The sequence below is a fragment of the Pagrus major genome, chromosome 5, assembly GCF_040436345.1.
Source record: "Pagrus major chromosome 5, Pma_NU_1.0".
In the NCBI taxonomy this organism is placed as follows: Eukaryota; Metazoa; Chordata; class Actinopteri; order Spariformes; family Sparidae; genus Pagrus; species Pagrus major.
This window is the reverse complement of record NC_133219.1, coordinates 11,052,829-11,075,551: the sequence shown is the minus strand read 5'-3', so window position 1 is coordinate 11,075,551 and position 22,723 is coordinate 11,052,829. Positions and strand designations below refer to the sequence as shown.

At 41.9% G+C, this 22,723-nt stretch overlaps 1 protein-coding gene across 3 annotated transcripts in view; it reads left to right on the top strand.

Moving 5' to 3' along the window:
- Positions 1-21,713, top strand: part of LOC140996310 (uncharacterized) — a 301,135-nt gene extending 279,422 nt beyond the window's left edge. Inside the window, exons 9-16 of one of the 3 annotated variants that reach the window (XM_073466666.1) lie at positions 941-978; positions 6,792-6,912; positions 10,191-10,300; positions 11,047-11,095; positions 15,627-15,739; positions 18,311-18,733; positions 19,090-19,272; positions 19,367-21,713. In XM_073466666.1, coding sequence (XP_073322767.1) covers positions 941-978; positions 6,792-6,912; positions 10,191-10,300; positions 11,047-11,095; positions 15,627-15,739; positions 18,311-18,733; positions 19,090-19,272; positions 19,367-19,555 — 1,226 coding nt within the window. In that variant the 3' untranslated portion in view covers positions 19,556-21,713. Of the gene's footprint in view, positions 1-940; positions 979-6,791; positions 6,913-10,187; positions 10,301-11,046; positions 11,096-15,626; positions 15,740-18,310; positions 18,734-19,089 lie in introns of all 3 variants that reach the window. The other 2 variants (XM_073466664.1, XM_073466667.1) reach the window with 2 other exon arrangements.
- Positions 21,714-22,723: the final 1,010 nt, after the last annotated feature.

Sequence of the window (22,723 nt, the reverse complement as noted above, 5' to 3'; positions counted from 1 at the left end):
GAATATTTTTACAAACTTGTACAAGACCACATGAATGTTTCAACAAACTGTCATTAGTCATCACTCACGTTATGATACTCTTTATCCCAAAATAGGTACCCGTCAGGAGATTAATAAAGATGTCACATTTTGACAGTAAAACCGAGCACACTGTGTGCACCTGTTATTACCATCTTGAATCAGACTTATTTTGTCTGATGTATCTCTCCGGGGATAGATCACTATAGGAATTTAAAGATTCTATTCTGGTGATGTACATATGAGACTAAAGTTCAGTACAAGCGTCTAAGAGGTCATATGCACGTGCACTTACACACATATGACACAGCACAAACATGCTTAGCCCTTTTTGACCATACACTTGTTCTTACTCTAACATATTGTAAGTGGGGCCTTACACTCCCATCCCACATTCCTTCCCCTGGGGAACTGGTGCAGTGTGAGTGATTCATTTAGCGCTACTACATTAGAGCTGTCCATCCATCCGGTCTGCTTTTCCAAACACATCCATCCCGGTCCTAGTTAAAACACTGGGGGATCTCCTCCACTCCACCTCCACCCCCCCAAAGTCTTTTATGATGTCCATAAAATGGAAGAGTGCAGCTTTACTTGAACTAATAATATCTGAGCTTACAGGGCTGTGATTGATGATCTTTAAAGCCAGCCCGATCGGTCTCATCTTTCTTCAGATTTTTATCACTGACTTGTTTGCAGTCATGTGCAATCACAAGCACCGGGAGAGGTAACAAGTGCTTGATGTATGATGCTTGAGCCACTTTTGTCAGCTGCGCATTTCCCTTCTCACCCTCCGCTTTTGTTTTTTCTTCGTCTTTTCTATTTTAACCACAGGCTTCATTTTTGTTGCCTTTCTTAAAATGTTTGCAGACTGTTGGTTTACCATGTTCTCTCTCACTCTCTATCTTTCTCTTTCTCTTTTCAGATGATGGGAATGTCTTCTCCTGGGGGATGGGGCAAGAGGTGAGCCAAACATTTTTCCACTTTTGGCCCTGCCAGGAGAGGCATACTAAGAACAACACTGGACTTTTTTTCATATCACACAAGTGTTCTCTCTCTTTCTATGTCTCTCCTCCATTTTTTGAGACATTTCAAGATATTTTTTTTTCTTCCAGAGTGGAGATTAAAAGGTTTTGGAGGGATCTGTGTCCGAGCCCTCCCTTCGAGCACTTAATATCCTTCATGGTGTGCCAAGAACGCACATCTTTTTAAATTCTATAAATCACCTTTATGGGATCTGCTATTTGTCCATTTTAGCCCCGCTGCTTCACATGGACAGAGCAGGAAATCCTCTTCGTGGAATCTACTGTAGTTTATGCATGTGCATGCCCCTTTGAACGTGTGTAGCCAAAAGTATGTGAAGCTCTGTGTGTGTGTGTGTGTGTGTGTGTGTGTGTGTGTGTGTGTGTGTGTGTGTGTGTGTGTGTGTGTGTGTGTGTGTGTGTGTGTGTGTGTGTGTGTGTGTGTGTGTGCGTGCGTGCGTGCGTGCGTGCGTGCGTGCGTGCGTGCGTGCGTGCGTGCGTGCGTGCGTGCGTGCGTGCGTGCGTGCGTGCGTGCGTGTTTGTTGGCCCTGTCCTGTCTCTCCTCCTCTGTTAGATAAAGAATCCCACCTGTCACCGAGGATTGTTCTGGCCTTTCATTTAAGACTGTCTTTAAAGAGCCGCATCATTACACAGCCTTCAGACAGAGCCCAGAGAGTGTAAAACCTAGGCCCACCTCAATCCCTCTGTTCCCTCTCACTCTCTCTCTCTCTGATTCTTTTTCCTCCTGGCTTTTGTGTTTATCTGTGAGGTCGTTTGAAACCACGGCCAAAAATCTGATCACTTTTACAACATGACAGTGAGGATGACGCTTTGCCAGGGCAGTGAAACAAACATGTAGGTGAAGGTTAGGGAGACGGGGGGAGCAATGAAAATGTAAGACATCAGTTGTTATGAGCTTTGACATGGCCTTGGCTTCCACACTTCTCTCTTACAATGCAGGGTGGCTTCTAGTCTAACTAAACGTATTGGATTTTCATAGGTATTCTCGTGTCTTTATAACTCCATGTTAGTCACTGCAAGGGCACCGTCTCTTCCTCCCCTCTCCCCTCATCATGTTCTTTCTTTCTCCTCTTCCTCTTCTTCCTCTCTCCTATCTTCCTGCCCTCTCTCTCTCCTCTGTCTCGCAGCCGTTCTGATGATTGATTGTTTCTCTGTGCAGTCTGACAGGATGTAGCACACTCGCGGCCCCAGGGGCCCCGAGCAGACTGCACCACCTGATTAAGACTCCCCCTGTAATCAGCCTGCACAGTGCCACACCGAAACTACTCCCGTCAACACGTAGAAAAATAAGAAAGGTTCCACCACCTGAAAGATAACACTTTGTTTGCCACTGGAGAAGAAGGGAGATGAGAGGCCATCTTGAACTATTTCAACTAAGCTGATACATTCGTCTCTCTGGGGCTTAAAGGCTCTTATGTATCAGTAGCAGCAGAAAAAGTAGAAAAGCAAAAGGTCTTAAACCTAATAAAGTTTTCCGCTGCTTTACCAAGGTAAACCCAGACAGCTCTAACCCTATTACGGCTGGTAATAGTATTACAGATAGAAATCTCATTGTTTTCCTCCTATTGAGACTAAAAGACGGACGGCCTGCGCTGTATCACATGATTGAGGTGAGAAGGAATTTGAATGATGTCAGAGAGCGTGTGCCACAGCCAGAATCAATATGGTAACAGCATAATGGGGGTAGCAAGTGTCAGAGCAAGCAGGAGAACTAAAAGTGGTGTTGTGAGGGGGAAACAATCACTTTTTATGTGTACTCTTTTAAATAAATAACACAATCTAAACTTCTCATATCTTAATTGTCAATATAACTTCACATTATGGGTTATTGGATTAACTAGTAAGCCAGTCTAATTGCGTCACTGATGCCGTAAACATAACACAGACCAATAGATCTGCAGTCTCGACTCATGTCTCGATTTCAAATGTCAGCTGTGTGATAACAGGGTCAACTGTCTGCTAAAGTTGTGTTGGGGAGTTGACATAATTGACATAACATCCAATTGACTTCTAATGGGATCAGCAGCCTTAATAATGAGGTAGACAGCATGGGAAGAAAATAGTCTCTCATATAAAGTGAATGATAAAGTGCATTTGTGTTGTCACAATACTGGAATTTGAACTTCGATGAATACCTTGAAAATATTGATATGTTCGATACCGTGGGGAAAAATTGACACAATAACGAGGGCATGAAATTTTAGATTTTTATTAAAGGATTAATGTAACAAGGCTTGTGTAGTGTGTGTTAAGAACAACAACCTCTAAGTTCATGTATCTCTGGAGGACTTGGGGTTATGTGGGCACTACAGCGGGGCATCTGCCAACTCGCTGTCAGAGAGGAGAGTGAAAAAATGTGCTAGTACTGTACTGGTGTATCAATACTGTGAAAAATGAGTATTGAAACAATTTTAGATATTCAGAATTAACATGTATCAATATTTTGACAATACTAGACTGCGTCATGAATGATTTGTAAAGCTAAAACCAAAATGTGTCCTTGAAAAATGATTTGAAAGTCTTGAAAGAATTTAGGACTGGAAGAGAAGAGCAGTGTGAATAAAACACATCTGTAAAATGGAGGTCTCCTGTTTTTGTCTGATTGTCTTTTAACAATGAATGTGTTTAGCCCACACATGCCTGAAACCCCTAATAATAATAATAGTAATAATAATAATAATAAAACCAAGCGTGCAACATTCTTACACTAACTCAGAATAACAAGAGCAGATTACATGAAACTTAAACACAAACACTTCTTTCACTTTTTTTTGACACAGTTTGTCTAATATTGTTGCTGTTCACACTGTGAAATGTTTTGTTAGACACCGGGCAGCGATCGTGTGTACCATGTGTTTATGTATATCTGAGGTATGGCTTTAGATCGGTGTGGCCATTCAGTCTGTCGATTGCAATTCTGTCTGTAATGTAATGATGAGGGTTTCTCATCAGGCATGGTAAATAATAAGTGAGCCGGCCTGGTGATGGTGGAAACCCCGGGCCTGGTTCCAACACAGTTCAGGCCTCATCGAACCCTGGGTCTGTTCCAAATTGATGCTAATATGGTCTGGGCTGCTGCAGTAGACTCAAATGAGGATTATTGATACCACAAATCTACAGAATGCTCTCTGTGTGAAAGAAGAGAAGATGAAAAAAAACATGCCTTTGTTTGTGTAAGTGTGTAAGGGCACATGCATGAGTGCATTTGTACATTACAGTGTGTCTATGCATGCTCATGCTCTCAAATGTATGTGTACATAAAGTGCGCATCTTTGCCTGTGGGTGTGTTTGGTATTTCACCGTGCTCACATTTATATCTGTCTGTGTTTTCCCTTTCCCTTCCTGCTGATGCCATCAGTACACACATTGTGACTGATGACAGTCGTTGCCACAGTCTGCTGCTCTGCTGCTTAATGTCCTTTTTGTTTATTAATTAACTGCAGGACATATATGCTGAGAGACACCTATTGATTCTACTGCTGCATTAATTGATTTTGTGCTTCACTAATCATATTGTTGCTGCAAGATCATTACAAGGCCTTTGTGATCTCTGTGGTAGAAGATTGTGTGTTGATATACTGTACTCTTAGTTTTGTGGGTGAAGTGATGAGTTGTCATTTCGAATGGATATCTTGCTTTATTTTATTATGAGAGTGTGACAGAGGGGGAAATCACAAGTCCTGACTGTCAAGGCCCAAGTCAATAAAGGAAAAACCCAAGTCTGAATTTGGTTAGTAGTATATGTTTTATGAATTGTTTCAAAACTGAAAAATACATTTATTTGCGATGTTGCGATGAAATAAGCATTTAAAATACATTTTAACATCGCAGATACATGTATTTTTGTGTGCAGGGGTTTGCGCACAGCTCTTGTTATAAATGGTCTCAAAAATAAAAAATTGTGCCACTGAAGTAAGAAATTCATAACCAAAAAGTGCAAACATTAGCTGGATTTTAAAAGAAATAGAGTGTGTTTTCATTCAACAATTCTTGCAACACATTTGTATGCATTACCTGAGAAAAAAATAAACATCAAAAGAAGTCCTGCTCACCTCAAAGAAAACCTATAAAATCAACACTAGCCTAAAAGTTTGGTCTCTTAGTATGCTGCCAGTTTTGACTACATAAATAATAGAACCACAGATCCAAACTAAATCCTGTGAGAGAATTGTAAAAGTGATGAAACAAGTCCAAAGTCTTGTAACTCTTCTGATTTTGTTGAGTACGTACACACATACGAGATTGGACAAACTCAAACTCGTAGGGCGAACAGACCCGTGGAAAAAGTTAACCTAGATTACACTGTAGAAAGTAGGCAGCAGAACCCTGACAGCTAAGAAAAGGTGAGAGTGTCCTCTGATATAAAACACTACTATTCTATCATTGAAACAAACAGATTCCAGTGTTTGTGTGTATCCGGCTGCCAGAGGTTCCCTAGTGAGTCTGACCGGGGGTTACAGTGTAACCAAAGCGTCTGTCTCCTGCTCACCACCCAGATCAGCCGGTTCAGCTTGACTAGGCCCAGTTGTCTTGGTTTCATACTGACGAGTGTCTGGGAAAGGTCTGTCTGGGGTTCAAGTACATTAAAGTCATCCGCTCCCCTCCCACTGAGCACCAACACAGATGGCTCCAGATGCAGCTGGCACAGCATGGAGCAGCACCTGACAGTGCTCATTCACTCAGACACACACAAACACATACAAGTATAAACACATGCAGACACACAAACACGTGCACACACTCAGGTATGGACACATCTGCTCACTTACCTGTACCTAAATGCAAGTAAACTTACGCATACGCGCACTCTGATGGAAGCACAAACACTCACACCTATAAATACATAAACACACACACTCACAGCAGGAACATATGCTGCCACGCATCTACAAATCCTCACAGTAGCGCACATACGAATAAGCAATTAAAGACCCAGATTACTGCCTGGCGCACACACACTCAAATGTAAACTCACACATATTGTGCTCACTTTCAAACATATGCCAGGGCATGCCAATGTGCACATGAGCACAGTGCAGAAAGCCCTTTATCTCTGCAGGAGAGAGAGGAGCAGGACGGCTGTGAGAAGTCAAACTAAACACACTCACCATTTGTTACACAAAGAAAGAGATGTAAATTGGGGGCAACACAGTCTATTGTACTGCGCGAGACGCTACAGTTATTAAGCCTCTGTGTTTCAGCAGTTTTTTTTTACACACAGACCCGCTCATCGATGAGGAATTGCATTGCCAGGTAGTTATACATGATGGTAAATGAAACATGAAACACAGCAGACTTTTGGCTGCTGGAAGAAATATGCAGTGTGCCTTTTTTAGCAGTATTTCCTCCTCAATGACAGCCATTTGAGACGAGATGAATTGCTGGTTGCTGGTGTCATATATAACCTTACACAGCAGATATTATAACAGGGCTTTACAGAGATGCACTTAAATTATGATACCCTGGAGTTGATATACAAGTCCTATTTGACAAATCTAACAACCGTGTTTACGTTCAGGAATGGCAGGGCAGTATGTATGAGGATGCGATGAAGGATTGTCTAGATCTGACTCACTTGCTGGTGCCACACAAAACGGGAAAATTGTCCCTTCCCCAAAATTGAAATACCACATAGGCACGTGTCTTTATTTAACTGTTGCGAGAAATGAAATCATTGGGATTAAACTTTTATTTAATCCTGTCACTGACACTGTCTCATTATTCTGCTTGCAGGGACAGCTTGGACTTGGAGCGGAAAGGATTCACATCTCCACTCCTTGTCTTCTCAGCTATTCTCAGCTTGCCGAGGTCACACGATTACAAGCTGGGGACAGCTACAGTGCAGCCATCACAGGTGAGCCAAGCATCCAGCCTGCTGTGGTAGCCCCAGAGAGAGGTTTTTATCTTTACCTCATCTGTGTTATGTTGGTCTGAAAGTGTTGAGCTCAACTGCAACCTCCAAATATGTTATGTCACTGTAGTTATCTATACGTATCTACATATCTATATTGAAACAAAAAACCTTAAAAGTTATATTCAGCCTACATAATATAATAACAACTTATTAACTTGAAAACTGCATTTTCCCAGCAGTATCCTTCACTGTGGCTTTCAGCCATGCAAATTTTTCATCTACATCATTTCATTGAGTTTTAATTAACACTACAAGGATTCAGTGTCCTCAAATGACATCACTCGGAGCACAAATTCAACCTCATTAGCTCGCAATATCTCTTAAACCAAGCAAAATTGTGCAACACTGCACCCAGTAGTGTTATGTGATGGATGATGTACATAATGAATTGATTTGTTGTTCAACAGCTATCCCCTAAACTACCCTGCTATGATTTCAGACTACCCCTGTAGCTACTTTGTTATTAATAAGAATGAGAGATAAGGGGGCACGCCATCTCTTTACATCAGCTTTTCCACTAGTCTGCTTTCTTCCTTCTAATTCCTAAAAAGCCAAACCCAGAGCCCTCTTTGCTGACAAAATTTAAGAACAGGTAGTCAGATAGTACCTTTTTTACCTTCCTCTCTCTCTTTATTCTCTGACTTGTATGAAATTTCCACAATCTGATTCATCTCCCCTCTGCTCCATGGAGAGCCATTGAGCTGCCACAAAACTAGCTCTAATACATTTACACCATTACAAAGTGTCAGGCAACTACTTCTCCTTCAATTGCTGCTTGCCTTCTGCCAGACAGCTGGAATTAAAGTGGTTACACTACAAATGTAACATCAGCCACTTAAAGAGAAAAGGCATTGTACTTGTTTCAAGACCAGGGCACATTTACAGCCAACTGCTGTACTGCAATATTCTGTTAAAAGAATTGCCTATTGTTGAACAGAGACGTCTGCTGGCACTGTGGATGAGGTTTCGCTGGAAATGCCACTGGTTCATTAAACGAACTGCAGTCAACAGATTAAGTTTGGTCCCATTTGAATTCTTGGCGCACTGGAGACTATTTGGAAAGTGAAGCCGTACCTGCCGGTGGTACAGTTATGTCTTTAGGTGATCTATAAAATGTTATTATTTAAAACAAGCTCTTTATGGATTGCTTACGAGGTATCCTTAGCACATGATTGATCTGACCTTTCACAGACCGTCGTTCTTTGGGAAAACATCAGTCTTAACCTTTTTTAGCTGGATTACCCTGCCAGCGTCTCTGTACGTGTGTGTGTTTCTGTCATCTCACGCTCTGTGCGTGTGTGTGTACATGCATGTGTTAGTGTAAGTGTGTGCGTTTGTGCGTGTGGTAAAACACCATTCTGCAACGCCTGCCTCGTATGCTTTTAGAAGGTTTGCTTCGCTGAGATGAAAATAATACATTACTGATTGATTGATCAATCATGTCTGAAAGGGTATCTGCGTGTGTGTGGATGCAAGTGTGTGTGTGTGTGTGTGTGTGTGTGTGTGTGTGTGCGTGCGTGCGTGCGTGCCAAGGCTACGTACAGCCTGATGCAGAATAGAGATTGATGGAGGCTTGCCGTGAGGAGGATACTCAGTTATCTCCTTGTAATTAAAATCCACCTCATAAAGATTATTGACTCCCCCACCACACAAACCAGCATGCTCCCTCGCTTGGCAGGGTTTGCAAAGCGCTTCTTAAAAAATGAAAAATAGCATATTAAGCAGCACATATTTCCCATTTATGCGGAACATTTAGATGTGGTTAAGTTATCGTAATGTGTAATAAAACCTGGATGTGAAATTTGTAATCCACTTTGGAAAATTGCTTACTATATTGCTTTAACATCCCCTGGAAGAGCTTTTGAGATGTGTGTGCCAGGTTTATTGTACGCCATAATTTAAAAGTCCTCAAAGCAGGCAGTAAATATAAATTTATTAGTGGCAGGTTTAAATAGGCAGACTGAGGTAGCATGAGTGAGTGGATGCTTGAGTGTTTGCTGTATGTGAGTGCTTAAAGTGTGTGTGTAAGTGTGTGTGTGTGTGTGTGTCTGTGTGTGTCTGTGATAAGTGCAAACTGTGAATGTTCTTTGCACGCCACGAAGACGGGTGAAATTGTGTGTGTGTGTGTGTGTGTGTGTGTGTGTGTGTGTGTGTGTGTGTGTGTGTGTGTGTGTGTGTGTGTGTGTGTGTGTGTGTGTGTGTGTGTGTGTGTGTGTGTGTGTGTGTGTGGTGTGGGTAGGTGGGGTTACCGTCTCATCTGGTGCTGTACATAAACTCCCTGTTCTAAACTAAACCAAACTGACAGGATGTGATTCTCAGTTCCATTTAACGGTTCGTAATTGAGGGTCAGTGTTGTTGTTTTTGAGTTTGGAGGAAATCAGAGTTGTAAGGTTCAGGAGTGAGTTAATCTATAGTAGACTGGGGTCTGGTTTCCTTCTGGCCCCGGGGCCTCTAAATGGTAAGAACCGCATTTGGCACTTAGCAGTCCTGCGTGCAAAGGTTTTATATTTATGTATTTTATATTATTTCACTGTTGGGGGGACAATAAAGAGAAAAAAAATCCTAAAAACAATTCCTGAAGGGGACGCCAAAGTACTGTTGTATTAAATGTATATAGCAGAAATGTAAAAAGTAAATAAAAAAGGTGGGACACATCTTTTCTGTAAAGTAGCTACTTACTGAAGGTCAGCCACCACTACCAACACACTCCCAGTGATGGCTCCACGGACACTCATGCAAGCACTAATGTGTGTGAAGGTGTGGGTTGGTATAGTGGACACTGAGACAAAGGAGGGCCCAATTTAAAAAAGAAACAACTTAAAAACAAGTTGTTTTGTATCTATAATTAGCAAAAGTGTTTTCAATGCATATTATTATATAATTTTGAATTATATGTTTACAATGATATATGCTACTGAGGGGGAAGATTCTGTTTTTCCCCAGAATGGGGGGTCCAGACCTCCCTGTCTCCCCCAAAATTTCCGTGTATGCCATCGTGACAACAAAATGTTATTCCAAAAGTCCCTTATAAATATGATCAGGTACCAAAGATCACAACCTGGAAATATACTGCAGAGAGTCAGAAAGATGTTAAGCGATTACATACACATCTTCATACATCCCTAAAAGATTTGATATAAAACGTGACCAGATGACATTAAATGCATTTTTTATGTATCTCTTTGAACATTTCACCCTTTTGTTTATGTCTTCAGCAGGTGGAGAGCTGCTCCTCTGGGGTCAGATCCCCTGTGTGTCCCGGGTCAGTGAACAACCAGGACTCAAAAGGCTCTGGACCCCCCAGCCTGTTCCACTGGCAGACAGAAAGGTGGGTAAACACTGGACAAATGATGTTTTTAGGCTCCTCATTTCTCAAGAAGATAAAAGTTTGAGGATTTTCTCAGTAAAGGAGCTTAAGTTGGATATGCATACATTCTTTAAGGGTCCTCACTAAATCACATAAGGCTGAAAGCTGAGTATGTTTAAAGGTTAAGTTTACAATATGCAGCACTCCTGAACACACCCAAATCAGTGAAGTCACAGCAGGTGTTTAGCCTCTCAGCTGAAGAAAACGTCACAGATTGGGGTTTTTGCTAGAAGTGCAATATGCCAGAAATAGAAAAAAAATAGAGACTTACCTTTCTTGCAGACTTGTCACATTTTGGAAATAAGCAAAAACTCCTACCAATAAACCCACGGCAGATTTTAAGAAGTTCTGACCGATCAATGAAATCAATCTTTCTGTCCTTAACTGATATCCTATTGGTTTATAGTTGAGAGTGATTACTTACTCTTCCTTTTTAAAACACTAACATCATTAAGCAGGAATTACACCACTCTAAGACAGTAAAGATACCAAAGAGGTATTAGGCATCTCTGCTACCTCTAGATAAGAAAAATAATTATTAAACATTATCTCTTCTTTATTCTCTAATTGGAGTTCTATTGGATTCAGCACAATACAAAAATCCAGTTGGTGGGGAATCTTGGGAAAAGTTATCAGCTGACACCTCCTTTGAGCTTTGAAATGTTGCACTGCTTTAAAGTCTAAAAACAGTTTTTCATTTTATGCAGGTGTTTGATGTGGCCTGCGGTACCTGGCATATGATGGCTCTCACAACATGTGAGTAATCTATCATGGATGTCTTAATATTCATATCTCTTGGGTTGATTGTTTTTGAGGCAATTAGGGCGGGTCAACGAAAGTAAACCAGTCAGAATTCGTGTCTTGAATCTGATTACTCGCCACGCCGGCGTCTCTTCTTCCCATTCTCCAAATGATGTCTTGCTCCTCCTCAAGGCCCCTCCTTACTCACTTTCTCACTCATCAAACCATAATTCACTTCAGAGGGAAGCATCATTAATGCACAGTAGGACACAGCAGCTTGATGTGTGCTAATTATATTGTGTGTTTTACACGCTGGATGACTTTTGCTTAGTCAGTGATGAGCTCAGTCTCTGGTAATTGTTTTTTGGATGTGATGAGTTTATAAAAGCCTGTCTGTGCGTGAGTGTGTGCGCACGCACGTGTGTGCGTGTATCTGGCCATGTTATTTATATGTGTGTTTGTCCATGCATGTATAGTATGTGTGATTGGTGAGACTTACTATGTGACTTAATTCTTATTTTAACCATATACAGAACATTCCTCAGTGAGACGGGTGCTACGTAGAACAACACATGACTACACAGAACCAACTTTGACTACATGGAAATACACAACACGACATAAACAAGACAAGACCTGAGCTCTATAAAATGATTGTGTAAAATTATAAAGATAATGCAAAGGAAATTACCAAAACAGTGCAAAGTTAAGAACATTTAATAGTTGAAAACTGTTTAAAACTGCTGTAAATGTAAACATACACAGTGTTACAGTTGGTCATTACAGTCGGCATGCAGATCTTCACATTTAAATGTGTCTATGCACGTGCAACCTTGCATTAAAGCTGTGCGTTGACATGTATACAACATGCACTATTTTTATAAGTAGCAAGAAAGACAAGATTATTCCACAGCTTCACACATCATACGCCTCCGTGAACTTAATAATGATTAGCAAACACTCAAAATCTCAAGATCACTCTGACGCATTAAAACTGCAACTTTAAACTCCATCAATCCCGCACAAAACTTTGACACGCACCATCAACCATGACACCACACTCCATGACTTGCTTGCATTCTCCGCAACCCATGTGATCCTTTTAGCACTGTACATCACTCAGTGCTGTAGCTAGAAATGGCGCTTAGCCCTTGGCTAATCAGGCTGATTGGAGGTGTCCTTTGGCTCACCTGGGGGCTTCCAATCCTATTAGGCCAACCGTCCTGAGCCTAGCGCACCCAGCAGCCGCTCGTGTTTGATCACTGGTGCTTAGAGCCCACACTTGTCCTCTTATGTTGGTATTAAGGCATGGAGGAGAGGAGAGGCAGGGTGGGGTTTGGTGGGGGGGTTAAAATGTGATCTCCTTAACTCTCTAGGGGGGCAGAGGGGAGTTTGGTGCCTCACCTCCCTCACTGACGCGCATCTGCTCCTCCAACTGGAAATGGTCTTTAAACTTCTGATGTCAGTTGTTTCCAAGCAAAAGGTAAAGAGATGGAGGGAATGAGAGAGAAAGATAGAGTGCAGGAACTAAGAAGACGAGGTTGAGAGATTGCATGTCTCTCTTTTTACCTTTAAAGCATCGTTTTGAGAGTGTAAGTTGTTTAGAGGATGACTCAAATCTATGAAAGCACGGAAGGTCTGTCATTTTTTTTGCAAGTCAATACGCCTGATCCCACTCGGCCTGTCATCTCTTTCTACCCTCTTCCTATCTACGCCACATTCTCTACTTCTCCCAACCACTCTCTCTCTCAACCTTGCTTCTGACTGCTATCTCCCTCACTGCACACCTATCACTGTGTCTCTCTTGTGGCTCTCCTTCCTCCTTCCCTTTTGCCCCCTCCTCCTTCTTCTTCCCGGGGCCAAGAGCGCCCAAGAAGAGCCATGTGTTTCCAAAGTGGACTGGATGGGAAATCGAAGCAGGGCTTCTGTGTTTATCAAGCCACAGCTCCGTCACCTTGCTCCTACTCCCGTCTTGAGGCCCCGGCAAATTGGTGACAGCAGCAACAACCCTGCAGCACACATGCCCCTTTTTTTCCGTGTGCATGTCCACACACACACACACACACAGCACCTTGGCCTGTTTAGTTTTATTGCTGGTGTCAGGTGAGGAGGTGGAGGTAGGAGCGCTGTCTAATGCTCACCTCACACACATACACACACTCACACACAGTCATTTCCACCGCTGCCGACACCTTGGCTAACAAGACCTGTGAACCGCAGTGACAGAACTCGGAGACTTGTCAGAGTCCCAGTCATTTAATGCCAGGGTCTGGCCGCAGCTCGAACCCAGCAGGGTTTCTGTATGCACACTAAATCACAATAGGCTACTCAGTGATATACTGAACATGAGTCTACTGAATACTGCCGGTGCTCCTCCTGCTTAATATTGTTTAAGGAATACCCCGACTACAACCAGCAATTCTTTGTATGAAATCCTACATTTCTTACATCGAGTAATATTAAAGTTATCTGAGGTGGAAGTGGAGGTGTGTTTTATGGTTCAGTTTGATTTTACCCTCAGTTTGCACTTGAGCTGCACCATCAGACTTCTTTCATCTATTAATGTTTGAATTTGTGCTATTACTTGCCTGTCTACTTGCCTGTCTAATAGCACAGTTATGTGTCTGTAAGCCTGCCCTATCTCCAGGCATCTTTGTCTAGAGTATCTAATAATCGTAAGTGATTACAAGCAGTTTTGTATGGACACTGTCCCTTTCATTGCAGGTGTACAGCATGCTCACTGCTCAATATCTTTTTCAATGCCCTCTTTTATCTTTGCTGTGATTGTATAAGCGGAAGAGAAAGGAGAGTTGACTTGGGTTAGAGCCCCGCACGGCCTTGCTACCTTGAGAATGAAGTGCACAAACAACGCCTGGCCATTCTGCCTAAGCGTTTACAATGATGCCATTCAAGAGAGTATTGATCCACCCAGTGCAGGGTCAATCATTGGATCAATGGTGTGTGGGTTGGTCGGCTGGAAGGCTGGTTGACTGCATGAATGAATGGATGGCAGATGAATGGATGGTTGGATAATGGATGGATGGATATATGGATTGATTTATGGATGGATATGAAGACTGATGCATGGGGTGACAGCACTGTCGGGTTTGTCCGAACACTTTTCACCCCACTTTTGTGTGAAATTGTGTCCTATCTGTTTCATGCACCTCTTTTAAGGTCGCCACCATCTAACACACATGAGATTGACTGTTAGTTCATTACGTGCTTGGTGGTACTCAAAAAATCATTTTAACTCCACAACAATAAACAAACTTTGTATCACTTGGTTGCAACTTTTTAGACTTTTGCTGAAGTTATTACTGAGGAGGGTCTACAGCTCTTAAGTTCATCCAATATGTATGGCTAGCTGACCTACTAATATTTTTCCTTTTCCTTTCTTGACATCCATCCAGGAGTTAAACTGTATACTGTATAGAAAGCTTTTTGTGGCACAGGAGAGTGGAAATAGTGGAGTGATATATATTTAAAAAGAGTCATTGTCATTAGCATGTTCTTGGCGGCTTCTTATGATGTGTTTACACCAGGGTTGATTGACCTAGTTACCCAGCCCCTGGCAGCACAACATGGAGAACTGTAACACAATGCAACACAAGGGAGAGGTGTAGATGCCTTTATTATTCTTACATGTGAGGCACATGTGAGTGAACACAGACACACACATGCACTCATACACTCACACACAGAGCAGTGATCATCGGGGGCTCACAGAGGTCGTGCCTCGTGACGAAGTGAAAAAAGGGAGAGGGCTCATTTAAAATTCTGTAAGAGATGTCAATTGTGCCCTCTGCATATTTCTATGGAAATTTGTAAATAGATCCTTTGTAAATAGCTTCTCTCTTGCCAATCACCCTGTCTGCTCTCTGCACAGCAGCATTAAAAATTGATCCTTAGCCGCACCAGGGTGAAATGCTAACATCGCTGCCAAATGACTGATTAAAAAGAAAAACCTTTAATCTTTGCTTAAAAGTGTCTACTGCCTTGGCATGCGTTTCCCCTGTGCTCCTCTATCTTCCAAGGCTGTGAGGGGAAGGAGGGGGTCGCCATGGGGGAAACGGGGTCACGCTTCATGTAGAGTCAGCGCTGTACAGTCATATAGCTCTAGAGGTGAGGGATTTCGCTAAGAGCAGATCTAGGAATCCACATGCATTGCTCTCTTCTGAATTTAACCTTAAGCCAAAGGTTAAAAACACATTTGGGCGTTCCACAAGAGGGGGTGAATGTGTTGGCACTCCCGCTAATGGCTTGCAAAAAAAGTAGCTTTTAATCCAATTCAACCATGCAAGTTAAGAAACATCAACAGGGTCGTATTGATAAAGCAGCATACGATTATTGCATAAGAAGTCTGACATGCCTTGAGCACGAGAAATCAACACACTCCCTCGCTCTAAATGATGTTTTAATAACACTATGTGGCGAATGAAAAGCCATGAAATAAAGAACCATGAGCTTAAGATCGGTTTAAACACGGCAACAAAAGGACAAATTGATGATTGGAGGTGCTGAGAGAGGTGTGTTTGTGTTTCAGGGAGCAGAGAGGAGAACAGAGAATGTGCTCACCCTGAAACCGAAGCTCACTTCAGAGACCTTGTCAGCAATCCCCTACTGACAGAGCGCACAGAGAAAGAAAACACAGTGCAAGTAAGATAAACATACCTCCTCTTTCTTTCTCCATAGCCCTTTTATTAACTTACTGTTATACCGTATAGCTCAATCTGTAACTCACTTGCTAACTCAACTCTTGCAGAGGATCGCTCCTGATTGATATCTTCCTCTTCCACATTCCCTGCCTGCCGTGTTGACATCCTCATTCCCACGCACCCATTGTTTGCCTCTCAAATCCTCTTTCATTCATTGTTTCACTTTCTTTATGTATGCTGTAAATCAACATATCAGTAATGAACGGTACAATTTAACAAGTTGCACTTGAGTAAACAGCACAGCCCTCAAGCATTAAGTGGTGAATATATTCACTCACCTCTCAGAATATAAGTGAGAAGCGCTAAACTATCACCCAGAGCCACACACACACACACACACCAGCTCCCGCCCCTCCCCATCTCTCTGTCATTCAGGTGTTTACTGTCATTCATACTCAGGGTTTTGTATAATCCTCTCACCACACCTGAGTGCTCCCCACTCAGTGTCACTGGATTTACTCTCTCTCTCTCTCTCCCTCTCTCTCCCCCATGTCTCTCTCTCCCCTCTCCTCTGGTGCACAGCCTTTTTCATTTTGCATCACAGCCATTCTTTTACGCACGTTGTCATTTCTTATGTAAATAACCATAGATAAAAAGACAGCAACAGACATTTTAAGATTTACACACACCGCTCGGCGCGTATGTTTTCCGTCAGCCCCTCTCATCAGCCAGTTTGTTTGTAGAATTGTCTTTGCCTGTAGCCATAAATTAGGGGTTGTGATTTAACTCATTGAGACAACAGAGAAAGACAACGAAACATGAATAAAACAAATGATGTGCAGAAGGTGAGGGAGAGAGAGGGTGAGCAAGGAGAGGAGGCTGAACTCAAGGCAGAAATGGGCCAGTATGTATTTCTGCTCTACTTTCACTTGGGGAAGGCTTCATTAAAAAGTCTGTTTCCAGAGCATGGTGGAGTCTATGTGTGTGCATGTATGTGTGTCCGTGTGTGCACGGGAGTGTGCGTATATGTTCATAGGTTAAAATGTGAGGTTGTGCAGATGCACACGCACGTTCATGCATACATGGGTGCATGCCCGTAAAATTATTTGTGTGTGTTCAGTGAGAGAGATCTCTTAAATTATTTACAACCAGAACTCTCTAATTGGTATCAAGTTTTTAAATGGGGTCAAATGTTGCGGTGCAGTTTCATGCAGCTTTTCTCTTGCCTCAAGTCTGTACCATTACATCTGTTGCTACAGTGCTGCTGCTTCATTGGACTTGAACCTCTAAATGCTGTATTTTGCCTATTGACTGGGGCTTTGACTGGAGAAATGCGGTGCACAAGGCTGAGGCACAGGAGGGAATGTAGTTTTATTACTGTAATAGGGATGTGTTAGTCCATCTACTCATGTCTGTTACATATAAAAACATTCTGAGAGAGATCTGGTGAGTCGTAAACATCAAACAGAGGTGCGCACTCACACACAAACACACACACACACACGTACACACACAGCCTCAGGCAGTGCACAGAGCTGGTATTAGATTTAAGCTCCCTAATAAAGCCAATTAGAATTATACTGTGCACTGATGAAGGCAACCTTACCAGGGCAATTCTCTCACCTCCACACACAAACACACACACATTCAACTACTGTATACACCACAACCGGAAATACCAAACTGAAATCCCTGCTTTAGGAGTGGATTTATTTAACATTGTCCTTTTTTCAGACATTGACTGCATCAAGTCCAGTGTTGGTCAAGTTACTTGAAAAGTTAAATTAAATAGTACTAATTAAAAAGTAATTACATTACTTTACATAATACAATACTAGTAATATTACTTTTGCTTTTCACTTACAGTTCCATAAGTTATCCCCTTTTTACTGTGTGTTTGCCAAAAGAGATTTCTATTGCCAGTGAGAGGTGCATTTCTCCTCTTTGCATAAATGGCTAACCACCTCCCTACAACTTCACCACCTGCACCACGATAACACGTCCTGAACAGGAAACTAATATCAGCTTCACCTTCGTCAAACTCCCTGTAAACCCTTAAAGTGACTACGAGGAACTTTTAAGTGTTTATGAAACAGTCTTGTGATTCCTCTGATGATTAGAAATGACCTGTAACAGCAAATGAGACCATCAGCGAAAAGACTGCTATTTTTATATCAAATCACATATAAAAACTTTACCTCATCGCAGTCCATCCTGTGGTGTCTGTCGCTCGCTTCCAGAACAAATGAAAGCACCGCCAGCACGTGCTAGCAAAGATCTACAACAGCAGGTGCTGGTGTCGTACCACTTTTGTCAAAATGTGCTGCTAGAATAAAAACTGAAAGTTCCTTGTAGTCACTTTAAAGTGTCACTGGGATCAATAACGATAATGTAGTTATGTACTGTCTAGTTGCAATCCAAAATACATTACTGTGAATCTACAGTAATGTATGCATTACTACCTGGAAATGTACAACATGAGTAAGTCACAGTGAAGAATACTTTCTTTCCAAGTTTTCCTATTTAATTCACAAAAGAAACAACCTAAATAGATTGTGTATCCTCCCCACAGGACTGCAGGCAGGTTCGTCACAAGCTGATCCAAGATCTGGAGAGACCAGAAGGCCCTGAGAAGCAGGAGAAAGTTGAAGAATTTGAGCGTGCGGACGAAGAAGAAAGAGCAAACAAAGATGAGGGAGATGAAGCGTTACATGATTCAGCATTTGCCATAGTCAGATCTTCAGCGGGGATGGACAGGAGAGGAAATGGACACTCATCAATCAAATCCAACCAGGGGGAAGTGAAGGAGGGTTGCAGGGCAGCAGGGCCGTGGGAGCTGGGGAAAGAGCCACACAGAAGCAGAGGAAGCAGGGACATAGTCTTCACCACTTTGCATCTTTTGCCCAGGTCAGAGCAGTGCAGGCCCACTTCCAGCACCTTGCCCCGACTACTGACAGGGCAAGCACATAGCAGAGTTTCAGCTGAGGCTCGAAAGGTGAGTGTAAATATCACAAAGAAAAAATCTAAGTGGTAGTGTCTTTCCCATGAGCAGGGTGCATGTATTTGCTATACCAACTATAAATGTCCATTCTACAACATGATTACAAGATCTAAGTGGTTTTGTACTTTGAGAGGAAGCATTGAATCACTTTCCCTGAGATTAAAGAAACAAGTATACATTAATTGGTTGGCAGGCTTGAGGTGTGACTTTAGTAGTGGACTGCTGCAGGAACAGTAAATTACAGTAAGTAAGTAAACATTGGAATTAAAAGGACTTTATATACCCAAGAAAACTAATTCTCTAGAAAAACTAGGATGTTTTCACATCTTTCATTATTTTTGTCTCTTCAGGAGAAATCTACGCATTTAACTGAATTGGTCCAAAAGTCTGGAAGTGACTGCAGCATTTTGCAGAATCCTAGGCTCAGGCCCAAGCCCAGACCCCCAGTGGCTCAGAGAGCAGCCTCTTGCCACCGTTCAAGAATCGGACTACACTCTGGCCTCAAGTCTCCGATTTATAACTCTTCTCCACATGTGAGCCTTGATCAGCAAGTTCAGATGTCCTCCCCTACCTTCCACCCGGGTACACAAGTTGCAACCTCTCTTTCCCTGTCTCCTTCCTCTTCAGAACCCTTCAGGTACTGTCCTACACACAGAAGAGTGGCTTCTTCTTCTGGCACTTCTCGGAAGAATCTATAAGAATCCAGTTCGGATTTATCTCATGTTTGAACTTTTAAATGTATATGTTTACCCTTTTGTTGCAGGTTATGTTAGCGATTTGAAATCAAAATATGTTTATCACATTCATAACCAATAGTTCCCAGAACTGACTGGCTATGGCAAGAGAGTGTGCACTCTATTATCTACGTGATAATGCTTTTTTGGAGGCCACATATAAAGCTGAATACTTTTGGCTCCAAGGTGATTGGCAAACAGAGTATTTTCCTCTGTAAGAGCCCTCCAAAACATGCTTCAGATCAGCATTAGTGGCCTTCACTTTACCCCACACTGTGATTTGGCAAGTATGCTCCTCTTACAAACCATCTCATTCAACGACACTCACGAACCTTGACCTCCTCTAAAAGCTTTAGACTTTTGTCGCGTGTTGGAGTTGCAGAGTCCTCGAATCACCACATTCCAACAGCACCTGAGAGAGTTGAGAGTTTTTACTGTACGTACCACCTCATTTTAATTAATACTTACAGTGTGTTGTTTATTAAAGACATAGCACCCTCTCAGATCTTGTAAGACATTTCACGGTGGAGTGTTTTCATGGCTGCTCATCTCTGCAGTATGAGTCACATATGTCTGCCACTATGGCTCTTTTGAGTATGAGATAATACTATATGATGAGGTTTCTCAAAGTAAAGTAGGATCATTACAGGAAACAAAGGTTCCTTTGAGTCTGCTCTTCTCCGTGTCTTTGCTCTGTTTAGTTTGTTTTATGTTTCTGAGAGAGGTCCTTCATTAGCCTTGTACCATGTGGTTGTACCACAACCACATGGTAATTCCTCTTGTCAGGATTTCATTATAAATTGTGCGTGTGATGTTTTTTTCATAATCTACATCCAACAAAAAGGACCTTTTGTCAATAACTTGGCACTGTGTAACATGTTGACAGTTTTGGGTAAGACGAATGACAAAATGTGTTTCAATTAAAGTAAAATTATTGCTTGATGATATAAAAATTGCTTACATGATAAGTTTACCCAAAAATTTAAAAACTGTCTTCTCACCACAAAACATTTCTGGAGCATCACAGCAAAACAGCATTGCAGCATTCTCCTAAACAACTGAAATAGATGAGGACTTGTTTTAAAATGTACAAAAAAAAATCTGCATGGGGGTGTGTAGATGATTACTAAATTTTCATTTTTGAGTGAATTTTAATTTTAAAAAAATTTATATTTTAATACCAAAGCCCTGGATTAAGCCTTGATACCAAATTTCTGGGGCCAATACCGATATTGGAGTAAAAAAATATCCAATATTGGTCAATAAAATGGGATGACGATAAATCAGGTGGGATCTAATGAATACCTCTAGTAATGTTGTAATTATTAATATTTTATCACTTTAAGCAGTGATTTTATGAATCAATGTATAAAGTTGTTATTACAGTAGCACCAGTAAGTTATGAGTTATGTTGCAATATTGAGCTGATATGTTGTTGTTCCAGTTTTGTTCATCAGAGTAGTTGTAATTTCAGTTGGACATTAAAGCTATTAATTAATTACTATTAATTACTTTGATCCCAGTTTTAAAAAGGACACTATCAGATAAGGGATTTCAAATGAACTGCAGCACCAGGAGAGTGATGAGTAAAACAATAAAAGTGCTTTTAAAATTACTCTTCGATTGGCTTTAGTGAGAACCAAACCCAACACTGACTATATACAGGCATGCAGTACTAATGGCTGAGAGACATCCGCCAGCATCCCACCCCACTGTCTGTTACACTCCCTATGGTTTGTTTTGGAGTGTGTGAGTAAGTGTTGATTGTGTGTATCACGTTTTTGCCCTGCGAGACTCCTGCCAATCGATTCAAGGTGAGACCTGTCGATTAAACACCCTGAGCCGTGCTCTCCACCTAACCCCAGGGTGATTCAATCCCACCCCTTACACACACATAGGCGCACACATACACACCCACCTCACCTGTCATCCATCAATACCTCCATCAGGGCCTCTATTGATCCCCCTCCATCCAGCCTCTTCACCCCATGCAGTACAACATCAGGGCCAAGACGACGTCCGCGCAGGTTTAATTTCTGACAGATTTACAATAAAGCTCAAGTTATTATTTAACTCTTCCGGCCACAGTGTGCTCTTTGATTTAGCACCCTGGGAGAGGATGAGTTACAGCTGACACGGAGAATCTGCCGGGGCTGGAATGGTAGGCACCCGGTTCATAACTCAGCCGCCGAATGTGTAGTTAGTCAATCACTTGATCTGTAATCACAAATGCTGCCAGAAATTACATGAGTGATGAGCTGTAATAAAAGCACTTACTTTTCCTGCTCTGTCTCTTAAGTGTTATTGGCAGACCCCTCTCTCCCAGGAGGCCGTGGCTGTGAAACAAAATCCCGATATAAACTGCCTCATTGGTCCCTGCCTCACGCTCTCTCTCTGGTGTACTGTATGTGTGTGTATGTGACTGTGTGTGTGTGTGTTAATGCAGAGAGCTCCCACTACAGTGTAATACAAAGCTCTCTTTGACAGTCTTTCTTCCACTCTGAGATTGTCTTGCTTCAGGACAAATGATCCTCACTCCAGTAAAGACAGTCATCCGCATCTCTATCATTTATATTCTCTAATGTCGGCGGAGGTGCAAGGAAACACAATTCACTAACAATGGCCGTTTTTAAACAGACCTGGAAGTATTTATCGGTCAGTAAAATGCATCATACACGTAAAGGTTTAAATATGTTGCTATGCAGTAGTAGTAGTCACTGATGTCAAAACTTTCCTTGCCTGAGTCTCGTCTCAGCCGAGACATCCCGATAAGTTATGGTACATCAAAGACGTGACCTTATGTACAGGTAATCAAACATCTCAGGGACACGACACAAACCTTTCTTCGACTGTCTGTGACTCCCAGCTCCATAGCCTTTGGCAGGAGGTCATGCGCGACAGTTTTATTGATATGGACCCCTGTAATAATTACACAACGTCTTGCATGCACTATTGATCAGGCCTATTGATAAAATCATATTTTACTGTAAAGGTCTGTTGATTTGATGCATTACAGCATAAATCTCTCCTCACAAGCAACTGATTTGGAACTCCTACTGCTGAGTGATGGATGCTCCCGCAGATAAACACACACACACATATACACACACACACGCACCACTATTTATATCTATTGTTTGAATGGGGTTGTAACAGACACAGGTTAAAGACAGACAGAGATGTAATGATATCTTTAGTCCATCCATATAAATAGACGATCACATAGATCACAAGTAGGATCTCCTATCCA